Here is a 15,748-nt window from a genome sequence, read left to right as displayed (position 1 = left end):
CTTCAGGAATGTGCCTCCTTTTCTTGGAACTAGACAAGCTCAAAGTCCTTAGCTGTTCTTCATAGATCATTCCTTCTAGCCCTTTCTCCGGTTTGGTTGCCCTCCTCTGAAAGCATTCGAGGACCCTCACATCCTTCTTCAATTGCAAAGCCCAAAACTGCACACAGTGGTCAAGGTGGCCCCATTCACGACAACCCTTTGAACTCTGGCCTTCAGCTAGCATAACGTCAGCCCACTCATCCCACAGCTGGACAACTTGTGTAGAAGGATGCTGTGAGGGACAGTATCAAAAGCCTTATTAAAACCCAAAAAGACTACTTCTGCTAGGTGGGTGACCTTATCAATAGAAGGACATCCATTTAGTTTAAACAAGACTTTGTTTGTAAACCCATGTTGACTGTGCCTGATGATTGCATTGTTCTTTAAGTATATTTCAGTAATATCCAGTATAATCTTCTCCATATTTTTTTCCAGGAACCGAGGTTAGACTAAACGGTCTGTAGTTTTCTGGGTCTTCCCTCATCTCCTTGTAAATTAGACTGACGTTGGCTAGCTTCCAGTCAGCAGGAACGTCAACCACTAATTTTTTCAAGAGCTAAAGCTAGGGATTTGCCTCCTTAGGAATGCACTTTTCCCAAGTAGAGCCTGCAGAACAGGAAAGACGTGGACCTGTTGGAGTGGGTTCAGATGAGGGCCACAAGAATGATCAGAGGGATGGAAAATCTCTCCTATGAGGACAGGCTGAGAGAGTTGGAGTTCTTCAGCCTGGAGAAGAGAGGCTCTGGGGAGACTTTATTACAGCCTTTTAGTACTTAACAGGCCCCCCAGGAAAGATGGGGACACCCTTTTTATCTTGGCCTGTTGCAATTCAAAAACAGGTAATGGTTTTAAACTTGAAGGTGGATTTAGACTAGATAAAAGGATGGAATCTTTTACAATGAAGGTGGTGAAGCACTGGCACAGGTCGCCCAGAGAGGCGGTAAATGTGACATCCCTGGAAATGTCCAATGTCAGGTTGGACAGGGCTCTGAGCAACCTGATCTAGTTGAAGATGTCCCTGCTCGTTGCTGGAGGCTTGGTCTAGATGACCTTTAAATGTCCTTTCCAAACCAAACTATTCTATGACTCTTAAGTAACAAGAGATAGGACAAAAGGAAGTGGCCTCAAGTTGTGCTGGGAGATGGTTAGATTGGATATTAGGGAAAATCTCTTCACTGAAAAGGTTGGCAAGCATTGGAACAGGCTGCCCAGGGAAGTAGTGGGGTCACCATCCCTGGAGGTGTTTAAAAGACATGTAGATGTCGAGAAGTGAATGTCCCTCAGCCCTCATGTGCTGAGGGACGTGGTTTAGTAGTGGGCTTGGCAGTGCAAGGTTAACAGTTGGACTTGATGATCTTAAAGGTCTTTTCCAACCACAGAGATTCTATGGTTCTACATGCTTACCTTTGTTCAGTCAGTCATCTAACTGGCTGGATATTCCTTAGTAGCTAAATATTTTGGGGTGATATGCAAGCTTTAAATGTAGAGCAGTCAAACAAACAAACCAAGCACCTCTGATTTATTCAAATTGGCATAAATGCATCTAGTCCTGCTCTATGGAATAATTTAGTTGTAAATGTTACTAATACGGAGTCATAGAATGACTCTGTATTGGTTGGAAAGGACCTCTAGAGATCAGCCATCCTTTTCAGGCAGGGCCACCTAGAGGTGCTTGCTCAGTACTATGTCTGTATGGCTTTTGAATGTCTCCAAGGAGGGAGATACCACAACCTTCCTTGGCAACTTATTCTAGTGCTTGGTCATCCTCACAGCAAAAAAAGTGTTTCCCAATGTTCAGAGGGAACCTCCTGTGTTTTAGTGTGTGCCCATTGCCTCTGGTCCTGTCACTGGGCACCACTGAGAAAAGCCTGGCTCTGACCTCTTTGCACCTTCTCTTCAGGTATTTGTACAAATCGATGAGGTCCCCCTCGAGCTTTCTCTTCTCCAGGCTGAATGGTCCCAGCTCTGTTGCCCTTTCTTCATGTGGGAGATGCTCCAGTCCCTTAATTATCTTTATAGCCCTTTGCTGGACTGTCTCCAGTATGTCCATGTCTCTCTTGTTCTGGGGAGCCCAGAAGTGGACCCAGTACTCCAGGTGTGGCCTCACCAATGCTGAGCAGAGGGGAGGGACCACCTCCCTCCACCTGTTGGCAACACTGTCTAAAGCAGCCCAGGATACCATCAACCGCCTTTGCAGCATACAAAATACTTAAATATCATTCATGTTGTGTAAAAACATCTACAATAGACAGTTTTGGTCTGCAGAAACAACATAACTGGAGTTTTTTGTACAATGCTTTATAAGTCCAGTAAGGGAAGAAATGGTGTATGTAGGGCTCAGCTGTCATACTGCGGTAGTTAAATAACATTCCTGGTTTTAGAAGAATTTTTTTGAAGCTCTTTGAATTTCTGTAAGTATTTTCAGTGGTATGCATAAGTGCTGTATGTTCTGCAAAAAGTTTAAATTGCACAAAAATAGTGACGTGAATAATTTTAAAAGATTTTTTAAAAAAATCTTTTTGTTGTGATAGCACATTCAATATGGCAGTACATTCTTTTCTGAAAAGGTAATTTTGCACAGGGAAGGTGATGGTACTTTCTTGAGTAAGGCTGGAAATTCATTGCGTCCTTCTAAATATTATATTAAAGCTGAACAGTCTGTATTGTTGGCCATGTTTAGCAATAACGTAAGCAGGAATTACTTCAGTGACTGCATCACATTAGATAGATGATGATTGTATACGTGTGTGTGTGTATATATATATATATATATACACACACACTTTATGAAGCACAAGTGGATGCACTTGGGACATCTGTAACTTGGGTTGATGTGTCTCAGAACATTTAGAGCAGAGTAAACCTGTTCCCCCTTTTCCCTGTACTTTCCTGTTACTGATGTTCCTGATAAAACACGACTCATGCTCTCTGCTTACTTCTTATAGGTGATGTTCACTTCTGTGGGCTTTTCTGACCACTGTATGTGTTTTCATGTTACTTAAATACTTCTTACTTTTGAGACACGTAGTCATGCTAGAGCTTTCCTTTACAGATGGTCCCCAGATGGTGTATCAGGCTGTAGTACTCTCAAACTCATTCTCGTTTGCTGGATTCTCAGTCTTTAGGTTGTGAGCCCTTTGGTACAGGTGTTCTGTTACCCTTGCCTTTGAGAGCTGGGTTTTGCCATGCAGCTGCAAAAACACTTCTCTATCTAGAGTAGATCCACAGATCTCCATGTCGTTTAACCACTAATTTTTGAAGAAATAAAGCTAGGGATTTACCTCTTTAGGAACACATCATGTTATGAGGGACCTTCTCTGCAGAGCCTTCTAAGCACAGTTTCTCTTAATAATTGTTTCTGGATGAAAGCAGGCAGTAAGTTGTATGCCTATCGCACTAAACATTTGTCAGTGCTTGGGATCATTTCTTCATGCATGTTCAGGATTAACTGCACAGAAGTCCTTGGAGATCCAGGGTGTTGTACTGTTTCGGAAGAGGGGTGGATTTGGCAAAGCTGTGGCAGAAAGCATTACACCCAGCATATCACAAAAAATTAATGATAGAGTATTTTTTAATAGCCAGAGCTTAAATTGCCTGTAGTATGAGTCTTCAGATAATAGCAGTTCTAGTGTATTTCACCACAAAATTATATCTCCATATGTTCATCACAAAATATATATCTCTTATATAATGAGAGTTGTCTCTTTCTCCAGATGTTCTTCTTACCATAGTTTAGTTTATCTTACAGTTGATTGAAAGTCCCTTCTTCCTTGACTCCAGAGCAGGTAGGTGGTTTCACTCCCTTGGTGCGATGCCAGGAGAGCTGTCTTGTTTGAGCTGTGTCTAACAGGGTTTTCGGTTCCCCTGGCATACAATCTGTTGAAGCAGCATAGTAGTCGCCATAAAGAGGTAGCACAAATAAAGACTTTGAGCAGCGTGCCACTGAATAGAAGCACTGAAAGATCCCAGAGATAAATGGCAGGCAAGGAATGCGCAATGTGCAGCAGGGGCGGCGCTTGCTATGGAGCGTGGAGCTAACGCCACCATCAATTTCATCCTCTCCTTGCATAGGGAAAGGTTTATAAAAAGTCACCAGGACTCTGGGCATAGCGACACATGTACTTATTAGGAAAGCAATGCCAGTTTGAGCAGCTCCTGCTCTGCTACGTCCCTGTTGAATGTGCCATGAATTGAATCGGGGGAACTGAATTGTTGGATGAATAATTTGGCGGACAGGTTTATTTTTAACTAGGGTCAGTTACAGTTGTGGAGTGGAAGGGCTGGCACACAGTGGGAATTACTGCTGTAGCTCCACTGCAAGGAGGGACTGGAGCTTGGCACTGCTGTTCAAATAAATGCGTGCGTAACTGCGCCCTTGGGCTCCACGCCCAGGTTTTATGAGACTGGATAGAAGCTGGAATAGGGAAGTGGTTCTGTTTGTTAAATAATTAAAACTGGTTATGAGCAACTCAAGTGCAGATAATCTTGCTGACTAATCATTTTTTCCTTTCTGTTGAGTCATTCCGTTGGCTTTGAGTGATTATGAGTGCATTTTTTGTTTCTTGTGGGCTTCTGGTGGCGGTTTTTTTTGGAGGGAAGTGTGGATGTGTACCAATACTTTCAAAACTGAAACTGGAAGGAATTGCTGTTGCTTAATTTAATTTCTGTATGTGATTGGAAAAATAGAGAAGGGAAAAATGCAACCTGGTGTTGCAGCCAAATTAGGGTATTCATCTTCAGTTTGTAGTTTCTTGCATTTCTAAGAATTTGTCAAGTTCGTTTGTTTAGTTCTTGTATTAAAGCATTGATGTACTGTAATCGAACAGCATTTCAGTTGCATGAATAGTTTCTTTGTATACCCTTGAGAAATTGGATCACATGGGATGAATTGTGTGTGTGTTTTTTGCTTTTATTCTGGAATAAATGTTGATCAAAATCTGACAAGTGTTCTTGGGGTGTCTGGTACCTGCAAAATATTTACTTTTACTGCGTCTCTGATAACACTTGTTCAGGAGCTTATGTGTTCCTTTTATGTTGATCTAAATCAATGAAGAAAAACAGCTGTGCTAGCTGATAACTTACTAGTAGTTCATGTAGTTTATGAAGCAGATAAATGAAAATATCTTTTTTTTTAAACTGTAGTTTCTTAGTTTGTATTTAGTTACTTTACTAATTTGAGAGTACCTTTCCGTTCATCTTGACTGTAAAATGAGCAGCAAACATGATATGAAGGCATAACTGTGCAAAATGTATAGTTGACTTCAGGAACTCTATAGTTCTAAACTCAGAAGTAACTGAAGGCAATGCTATTAAAGAAGATAAGAGAAACATGTTAAAAATTCAGCATGGCCGTAGAAAATAGTATTATGTGCTGGTAAACATTATGGAGTATATTTTTTAAGAGATCAGAAGATATTAACAGGCTGCAACTGCTTTTGAAAGCCATGGATTGACATGTTGCATTATCTTCACATAGTGGTAGTTGTGCTTACTAAAATGTGGCTTGTCTTATAAAATATATTCAGGGCCAACTATGTTAAGATTTCTGCTAGTTCAATTGTACAACTTTATAGTATGATAGTAACATAGAATCATCTAGGTTGGAAGAGACCCTTGGGATCATCGAGTCTAACCATTTACCCTACTCTGCAAAGTTCTCCCTACACCATATCCCCCAACACCACTATAGTGTAGTTCATGTGGATTATCTACACTTAGTCTTAAGAACTAACAGGAAATATTTGCATAGACAGCAAAGTTAACATTTTTGGTAGATATTTTTAAAAAAAGCAGCTCTTAATTCATTCTCTCTAATTTGTAAATTTTGCTGGCAATGAGAAACTAATAGTAGTGCAATTAGGAAGGAATAGCTGGTGGACAAAAGTTTGATACTATTAATTCTAGATGAAGCGTTTCATATGTAGGAATTTGCAAAATAAAGAAAACATGGCATTCCTTTTATCTCTTTCTGAACGTAGGACTGTTTTAGTTTGGGCATGAAGAACTTAACGGGCACAGATGTTTGAGGAATAGCTGTAGCCTTCCACAGTAGAGAAAGGGCTATCTCTTTTTCCAGTGATGTATTCCGGTATGTGCTACTTAGTCCAGTGGTGACCACAGTTACCTTTGTTTTGACAAAGGTAATGCATAACTTGACAATTAATAAGTATGATCATAGTGATAAATGTATTAGTTGTGTATTATAGAAACTGTGCAGCAGTCTTTATGAAGGATGTCAACATCTAGAGAGTAGCAATTTTTGATTGACAGGCAAGAGAATATTGCACATTCTGCCATGTGATCTGCTCAGTCAGTCCCTTTTCTAGTTTTGGAGCTCATTTGCTCTAACTGGACTCTAGACATGTAAGAATCAAGCTATATAGATCAAGTTAATAGATCAGAGTTTTGAATTGTGATGCTATTGGCCATATTCCTGTGTTAAAATAAAATATATTAATATGCATTGTCTTTATTATTTATAATATTCATTATTAAATGATCACGTTTTAAATAGTTAAAATATATAGATTCTATGTGTATACATTAAAGTGGTTTTCTTTTCTTTCAGCTAACGGAAGATGAAATTGCAACTATTCTGAAATCTACTCTTAAAGGTCTTGAATACTTGCACTTTATGAGAAAAATACATAGAGATATAAAGGCTGGAAATATCCTTCTTAACACCGAGGGACATGCAAAATTAGCTGATTTTGGTGTGGCTGGCCAGTTAACAGTAAGTACCTGTGGAAAGGTCATTTAAAAATGCTGTAGTGCTCCTAATTATGTTATTTTATTTTTGTCTTTTCTTTCTGCCTTGAATTTTGTGCCTAAGGAGTGACTATAGTGGTAGTGGTAGAGTGAACATTCTTTATCATGATGAGCATTTAATGTATTGCAAGGCTGTTCAGTTTTTAGTTATTTATTTTTGTAACCCAGTGCACTTCAAGTGCCTGATGATCCTGCTTAAACTTGTTTGAGGTTTATGATCATTGTCACCGGTTTGGCCTCTGTGGGCTCATGGGCTGAATCTGTTTGGAAGTTGCTACCATTTGACCTTTGGGTGGCTAATTTAACTTTTAAATACAGAATTCATATCAAAAGAAACTGAAAACAAGTGTATCTGTTTTAATTGTATAAATAATATAATTACAGGATACAATGGCAAAACGTAATACTGTTATAGGAACTCCGTTTTGGATGGCTCCTGAAGTAATACAAGAGATTGGCTATAACTGCGTGGCAGACATCTGGTCCCTTGGTATCACTTCAATAGAAATGGCTGAAGGAAAGCCTCCCTATGCTGATATTCATCCAATGAGGGTAAGAGTGTGTGGTGGTGTTGTCTTGCTGCTTGTATTAAAAAATAATAATAAAAAAACCCCAACAAACCAAAACCTGAAAACCCCCTATATACTGGAATCATAAAACTGTACATTTATGGACAAAGATTTTAAGACTAAGGATTTTTACTTGCTGTTTGCTTCCTATTTACTGCAGTTTGCCCGTGTTTTAGCATGACTCTAAGGTTTCAGAATGCTTTTTATCTCTGCTTGAGAGACAACTAAAGCAATAAGTGCTTAACTGACTTGAAGGCAACATATAGAGCCTATTTGTATTGCACCTGCACTTGGAGAGCTCCATAACTGAGAGGTCGTCTTCCTTTGAAAGGGAGTTTTGAAGTAAGGATGACCTGAAGAAGGATTCAGAATTGTCCTATGTGAGCGCTGCTAATATTAGTAACCTCTGATAGTTTTTATTTATTACTAACTCTTAAAGTCTGTTACTGGATTAATTTACTTTTTGCTAGATAAAATGTAAATTGAATTAATTACTTTATGACTAGTAGCAGTTACGAAGAAATTCCTTGGAGATGTTTATGGGGAACAGTATCTAGGAACAACTGTTGCTACTGTTAGTCATGCGTTCATTTTTCTGAAATGAGCTATGGAATAGTTACACTGATTGCACCAAGCATCAATAAATACTCCCTTATTGAATTGTTTATATATAAAACCATTTGATATTAACAAGGCATTTTATATTGGTAAAAGCAGATTTTTTTCATCTTTGTGCTTTGCTGCAAAAATGGCATGCATACTGGATTATTTTATTCAATTTTCTTTTTCTGGTGCCCGTTATATCAGAATCTTAATATAAGGAAGCCACCTCTGTTGAAAGAGAAGCTACTTTTCATATATTATTACTGTAAGGTGACGCAGGTATGAATTCAAGTGCATTTAGTGCTGTTGGATCCTTGATTTTTGTTTTTGTGTGCTTTGGAGCAGAGATGTTTCCTGAAGTTTTATGTGCAGCTTGGTGAGTGCAGTGCAGCTAGTGAGTGTTTTGCAATTAGAAACATGACATAATTTTTGGAAATTAAGCTTAGTAATTTTCCTGTTCAAACTGAAAATACTCAGATGCGAGCTGAGAATGAAGTAAGTATCTCTGAAGTTTGTTTTTCATGTGAATTTAATTTCAGGTGAAATAACATTTAAAAATATTTTGAAGAACTATTGATTACAGATTAAATACATTTGATCATGCCAGGATTTTTGGTTGTACTTTTAAAGAAAATGTCTTAATTACGTCTAATTTCATTTTAACATTAGCCTATTTGTACTAGGTGTTGAAAGGTGAGGACTACATTATCAGAAGGGGTTTTATATGCTTGACAATAGTTGCTTATAAATCAAAGGTCACTAAATTTGAGAGATTGTGAATCTGCTTAATTCTTGTAATCAAATGAATGCTATCAAAGGCCAAAGTAATTTAACACAACAATTCTGGATTACATAGAACATGTGTTCTTGTTAATAAATTACATTATGGTTTTTAAGGGCTTGTGTGCTGTTAGTACTCTTTTGTATATTTGATACCTGCAGTTTTTCTTAATTTTTATTAGTGAGTTGTTACAGTGGTTAACAAGAAATACACAGATTTAAGTTGCAATAGTTTTCCCACTGTCATATGATACAGCTTCACAGGACTTTTGGACATATGTAGATGCTTTCCTACTTTGTTTTAGTTATGACATAGAATTGATACAGGCAAGCATGAAAGCTTGGGCAAATTTTCATTACTTTTTCTAGATGTTGCTGGAGTTCTGTGGTATTTATGTAAGGCACAATTTTGTTACTTGGGAATGCATGTTGAAATTACCATGTGCACTATTTTGCTGTAGGCTGGTTGGCACTGCCACAAAGGTAATGCACTGCCAGTAGGCCATTTCCTTGTCAACTGCATTTACAGCTTAATAGAAATATTACATGACTTCTTTAAACAAATGTTTTGGCAGAGAGGAAATAGCAGATTCCATGCAAACAAGCATAGCTTCCTCTGCTTAACCACACTCTAGCTACTCCAAAGAATTGTACTAGTTTCAGCTGGGAAAGAATGAGAAGTGGGGGGAGTGCAAAATGGAATTCCATGTGGGGGGGAAAACAGCAGGTTTTTTCTGTTTAAATATTCCAGTTTTAGTGTATTTGACTCTGTGTCATCAGTGCTATTTCACTTGTTTCTGCTGCAAAGCTGAGTTCAGCAGAACCTGCAGTTGTCATACTTGATTTGAGGCTCAAAGGTCAAGACCATTTGCCAGCCCAGCTTTATTCACGTAAGAATTATGGAATGCCTCACATACTCGATGTCAGAGTCCTGTTGTGCTTTTGCTAATGACGAAAAGTTAAACTTCTGTATTTTTTCTTGAGTTTTCATCAAACAGGGAGTGTTTTCAAGTATTTTTAAAGGAGGGAAAAATACAGATGCTCTCAAGGTTGCCCTAAAACGTGGTGATACAGCTACTGGAAATAGCAAGGAATTTGCTGATAAGTCAAAAACTCACTCAAATCTAGATAACTTAACCCACCCAGCGGGGCTAAAAGCACGTTGATTGCAGTAGTCAGTGCAGCAGCCAGGGTTAATGTGGGTAACAGTGGTTGCATCTGCCTTTGATTGCTCTGCTGGGATGAGCAATTGTGGATTTATAGTGGAGCTAATTAAAGGGGGGCTTCAGTGTGGTTCTAGAGCAAGACTCAAGCTCCTACTCTGAAGCTGCAGTGATATGTTTCAACGGCTGCATTCCTGTGTCCCCCATTGACTGCAGCATGTATTCTGTCCTGTTCTGATGAACTATTTATGTCCTACTGCTCTCTGAATTTAACTCAAGCCGTTAAGTGCTTTGTTCAGTCTCTCATCTTTGTGCAATATCTGTCTTTATTATAATTTGTTTGTTTCAAAACTCCTTTTTTTTTTTTTTTTTAAATCTATAATGGAAGCATAAAGATTGGCACTGTTTTGCCATAGTATGTGTGTGATCTTGCTTTTTGGTAAAAATCGGTAATGTGCTTTTGAAATATCTTCCATTTTTGCAATTCAAGCCATGATCTCAAATTTTTCATGTAAAACAATTTTTTCTGGTGGAAGATCTTTTAAGCTGCAAAGTTTTTACTTGATCATAATCCACCTATTGCTGATACTTGGTTTTGTTTACAAGTAGATTAACAACACTTTGCCATAAAGCTAATTTTAAAATTTAAGAATAATGGCTTTTTGAGGTCCTTTCTCTAGGACCACCCTTACCACAAATTTTCCTTATATTCACAATGACATGATCACTTATCGCTGTGAGGCTGTGACTTTCATGATTGATTTAAGCCAATTTAAAGGTGGGCTGCTGATTATAGAGACAACCAGTCCCAAGCGAGGAGTTCCTGACCTTTTCTGTTAATTCTGTGGCCTCACATGGAGTTGGATAAAGGAACTGATGTTCTGAAAAGTTAACCTGCTAGAACTGCTCTTCTTTGCAAGGTCAGTGCTTACTGAGCGGGTGGTGTGCTTCAGATAAATACTGGTAGCTCTTTTCCAAAAAAAAAAAAAAAGCCCCCAAACCCCCACACTCTTCTTTCATGCTTATCAGGCAGCTGCAATAATTCACGTTGCTGTGGTATGGAAGAAGCTGGTGGTAGATGTGTTTTTCAACACTTCACAGTATTGGTCTTTGCTTCTTTATAGTGAGGTTTGTTGGAAATAGACATGTGGGCATCACATGTTCTGCAGTGAATTGGAGGAAGCCAATTTGAACTGCTTCCATTTGCCTTAAGTCCAATCATGATATTTATTTTTCCATGGCACTTACCCAGATTATCCATGCCTCCTGCTTAGCCTGTGTAATTTCCACCCTGGACTAATCTGTTTGTAATAACCTTTTATTTCTGATGTATCTTATAACAATCTACCATTTCCCATTTTTTTATTCTCAACATATTGCATTAAAACTGGAGATTGAAGTGAGAATTATTGCTGTATGAAGCTGCAACAACCAAGGAAGGTGTCATGTTGAGCATCGCTGTCTGATTGCGACCAGTTTTTCAGTCATTGAGCAAATGGTTTCCTTTATGCCTTTTGTGCCAGACATTGAAGAGAGGGGAAAAAGAAAATCTACTTCTGACCATGTCAGTTGTCTTTCTGTATAGTGACTCTTGCATTTCATTTCTCCAACAGCTGGAATTGTCTCATTGGTTTCTATTATTTTCTGTGGGAGTTCACCTATCTTATCTCAGCACTAGTGATGTTAATTTAGAGTAGGTTTGTAAAAGTGTATTACATGTTTTTCTTATTGTAGTGTTTTTGCTTAACTTTAGAAAAGAGTTTAAGTCTAAAAGTCCTTCTCCTTTAAGGAACTTTCTATGAGGCACTTTTTGTTAATTTGTGACTTGAAGTCTTGCTTGCTGTTTCTAGATAGAGTGAGCTAATATTTTAAGGGATATAAAATACGGATTTTTGATTGTACATTACTGTTTTATCTTACTACCTTTTCAAAATCTTGTGGAAGAATGACAGTGAGCTGTGGCAGGACTCACTGAGTGTGATTCCTCAAGGAGGTCATAATTCGGTATTTCTGTTGTGCATTCTGTGTTATGATAGTTTCCTTACAATTAAATATCCTAAGTGCTTTTAAGTGACTTGACGTGCTGAGATTACAATAGTTAAATCTTGAAAAAGCGTGTGGGACCCCAACGCATCCGGTTCTTTGAATGGTAGGAATGCATATAGTTAAAAGAACAAAAAAAAGTGACTTCCGTTTCCTCTGGATCTTCCATTGTTTCGTGTCTTTTCTTGTCTTTCTTAATAAATCTGATTTCTCAGAACAGGATTTTAGTGTGTGTTATCTTACACAATGCTGTATTCTTTTTAAATTTGTAAATAATAAGTGAATACCCGTGGCACTGATGCAATAGGGTTGAGGCCGTAGACAAGAACTGGAGAAGCATGTTATCTTGCTGCAGACTTCCCAAAGAGCTGTTGGAAGACCTTTGAACCTCTCTAGGCTTTAAATTGAGTTTTTGTGTTTGCTTTAAACTTGGCTACATGCAGGCAGTGGCTGCAAAGGAGTGGTGTTCCTCCCTGTTTCCGTGCACTTTCACTATCCATTTTTGTTGGAATGAGCATTTAGGTGGCCACATGATAAGCTGGATCAGAAAATTGGGGGGCAAAAGTATGTGGATGGAACCAGTAGGAGAATCAGGTCATCCTTTTTTAGCGATCAGCTAAGTTGGTGCTGAGGTTGACTTAAAGTAATTGCAAAACCAGAGTCTCAGTTGTCCATTTATAAATTTATTACAATTAAAACTAATTATTATTTAAGGAAAGTCCTGTATACATATCAAAGGTCATGATGTTTCCAGATACTGTCGTTCTTGGGAACTGTAGCTGTAGGTGCAGTGTTGTCATGCTGGTTTTGCTGCTCTGGATTTTATTTACCTTTTGATGCAAAGAGAGTCTCAGGGGAAGGAAAGAGATTGATCTTCCTTTTTCTGATAGCCTCCTAAGTTTCTGCAGACTGCAAAGCTTTTCTGGAGGTGGCCCTTAGAAATGCCTGTTGTAAGGGACAAATTGACTTTTTTGTAGCCTATCCTTTTGGACTTTTTCTAGTTGGGCATATCAATAAAATGAGACAGGGTTCTAGACCTTTCGCAGGTAAGTGTCCCTCCAAAAAGCCTCCCTCCTTCTCTGCCTCATTTGTTCTTGCATCTTTAAATGCTATTGCCATGATATAGCAGAACTTCATGGGGTAAACAACTTCCCTTGGCCTTCCTTTTGCATGTGGCTGAAAGCAGGTGTTTCATACTTACCATATTTACCAAACTTACTTATTACTTCATATTTACTATTTATAGCCAGAATTTCAAATAGATGTTATAACTTTATTCAAGAAAAAAAAAAGTGCACAATTAATACCAGACAGTATTTGTCTATCGGAAAATAAACTATGTTCTCTATGGATTGGGAAAAAAAAGAAAAAAAAAAATCACTGTCAAAGGAGTTGCTTCTCACATATATCACCACAAGAAATGCAACTCCATATGATAATAGGATATGTAGCATTTTTTTCTTTGAGAGAGTAGTAATAGTATGTGCTTCAAACCAGTTGCACCTGTACTAGTACTGGTGCTGATCTTGGGTAGTTTTCTTTTTTTGTTGAACAACTTTCTTTTTAGGGTTGAACTTTAGGAGGTGTGACTTGCTTTTTACTTCAGAGATTTTAAAATAGAAAGCTTTAAATTTTCTTTTAAATATGCTTCTACTTCAAATCGGTAAGCAACCTGTCTACCTGCTCTGGTCAAAATATGAATAATTCTTGTATGGCCATTTTTGTATGAATGAAAAAACCCAGATAAGACACTTCTTTCAGTAGTACATTTAAAAAATAAGGTGCCAAGTGCTTTTTCATTCAAGATTTATTTCACTTGTCAAAACAAACACAGATTATTATTATTATTAAACTTAAAGAATGATCAGTGTTTATGGTTAACAGACCTCTTCACCTGAACTCCTTCTGATGTGGTGTGTTACAGCTGAGGTGCAGGCTGGTTCCTAACACCCTGTTCATGATTTGACTCCTTTCAACAAGGCTTCTGGAATTGAGGGATTAGAAATGTTAGGCAAATAAAAATAAGAAATTTTTACATTTAGTCTTCCATATCTGTGTATATTCCATTTTTTTTGGGTGAGAAAATACCTGATGTGCATACCTAACTAAGATATTTGCATAGACTTTGCATAGAACCTTAGTATCACCAAGAAAGTTGCTCTTTCTGTGATTTAAGATGCCAGTTAGTGGTTGCTGTAATTGTAATGACACTTGGACTTGGTTGCTTATTTTGTCAGCATTCTTTAATAAGTGTATAAAAGCAAGTTTTCTATGGGTTGTTATATGTAACTTAACTGGAGGAAATACATCTGTAAATTTTCTGGAATACAGTTAAAGCACCTGTTAACTCTTGCAGCAGTGTCATTTTTACTAAGTGAAAAGAGCCAGTTTTTATGTACTTGGTAATTGTGTCAGTTTGACATTAGTTTTCACTGCGGCTGAGTTACTTTTAGCAGTGGATTGAAGTCAAATGATGTGCAAACTGGTCCTGCAGAAAAGTCATTGTTTGTCAAAGCTGCACTTGTGGCTCATGGGTTAAGTGCTCATAGAGCTGCAGAGATCTTCCTTTACAGATACCTCTCTTTCGCCCCTCCCCTTCTCCTTTCCCCGTCCCCAAATAGATATAGATCTCCAAACTTAAAGTTATGATTTAAGTTAAAATGTGCTCAGTGTTCACTTATTTAGGGTGATCTAGGGAGAGTTCAAGTGCTTTCCTCCTTAGGCTCCTATTCTTTGTGGAAATGCTAGGCATAGATACAGACATAGTACACTTTGAACATAACTTCTTTTTTAGTATTTAATGCCTGCAGGATTCATGGAGGAGGCAAATTTCTGCAGGATTTAATTTGCTTATTTGCTTGTGAGCAGCCCTTCTCTGGACTGTCTGTAGAGAAGGCAGTGGGGAGTAATCTGACATGAGAGAGGAAGTCAACCCAGGCAGGCAGTCCCAGAGTATAATCTAGTTTCTTGTGATATAGAAATAGAACTTCTTCCCATTTTTCAGCATGTCTAGTGTAGAATTGTAATGAAAGTTCCAATACACTGAGCACGGCTTATCCAAATAAGATAAACAAAGTAAAAGAAATAGTATGTGAGTGCTTCTCAGATACTGAAGACAAGTTTAAAGGTGTCCAGTTCCAAAACATATAAAATAAAGCCCGAGATATTTTATTTTTTTTAAATTGCATTTGATAATTCATTGCTTGACTTTACCAGATTCACTTATGTGTGTCGAGCCTCGCAGAGAGTGTGTGCTAGTGTGGCAGCATTCAGTTTCCAGGACCTGACAGCTTGCTGTGCAAAGGGATAGTATGCTCAACATCAGCCCAGTTCATGTGGAGAGTCTTTGTAATACTGTGGTGAAAGCAAGACAGGAAAAATTCCATTTGTCCTCTGGCAAAACTTGCAGATGATAAAAATTTTCTCCCTGATGCTCCAAGGAACTTTTTGAAGAGGTTTTGCCACGTTGCTTTACCAAGAGCCTGTACTCCCTTCTTCCCACAGAAAAGACTGACAGATCTTTCTGGTTTATGGTATTCTTGAGAGTACAAAACACGTGAAAGACTGGGTACAAACAGTCATTCAATTCTCTTTCCCTAGAGATTTGCAAAGGGGTGCAGGACTGGCCTGATAATCTAGTTTATTTTAATCATGATACTGACGAGGTAGTATCTGATTCTTCATAGAGAGGAAAAATGACACAGAGCAGGATGTAAGGAGCAGAAGAAAGTATAAGATGGGAATAACAGCAAACTAGGTTGGATGGAGTCCAGCTTTAGAAAT

At 38.2% G+C, this 15,748-nt stretch overlaps 1 protein-coding gene across 1 annotated transcript in view; it reads left to right on the top strand.

Moving 5' to 3' along the window:
• STK3 (serine/threonine kinase 3) overlaps positions 1-15,748 on the top strand; it is a 134,080-nt gene that overhangs the window by 23,069 nt on the left and 95,263 nt on the right. Inside the window, exons 5-6 of the mRNA XM_014965572.1 lie at positions 6,608-6,772; positions 7,192-7,359. Coding sequence (XP_014821058.1) covers positions 6,608-6,772; positions 7,192-7,359 — 333 coding nt within the window. The remainder of the gene's footprint in view (positions 1-6,607; positions 6,773-7,191; positions 7,360-15,748) is intronic.

The sequence above is a fragment of the Calidris pugnax genome, unplaced genomic scaffold, assembly GCF_001431845.1.
Source record: "Calidris pugnax isolate Ruff unplaced genomic scaffold, ASM143184v1 scaffold41, whole genome shotgun sequence".
NCBI classification, from domain to species: Eukaryota; Metazoa; Chordata; class Aves; order Charadriiformes; family Scolopacidae; genus Calidris; species Calidris pugnax.
Note: the sequence above shows the minus strand (reverse complement) of the source record. Positions and strands in the feature narration are given on the sequence as shown.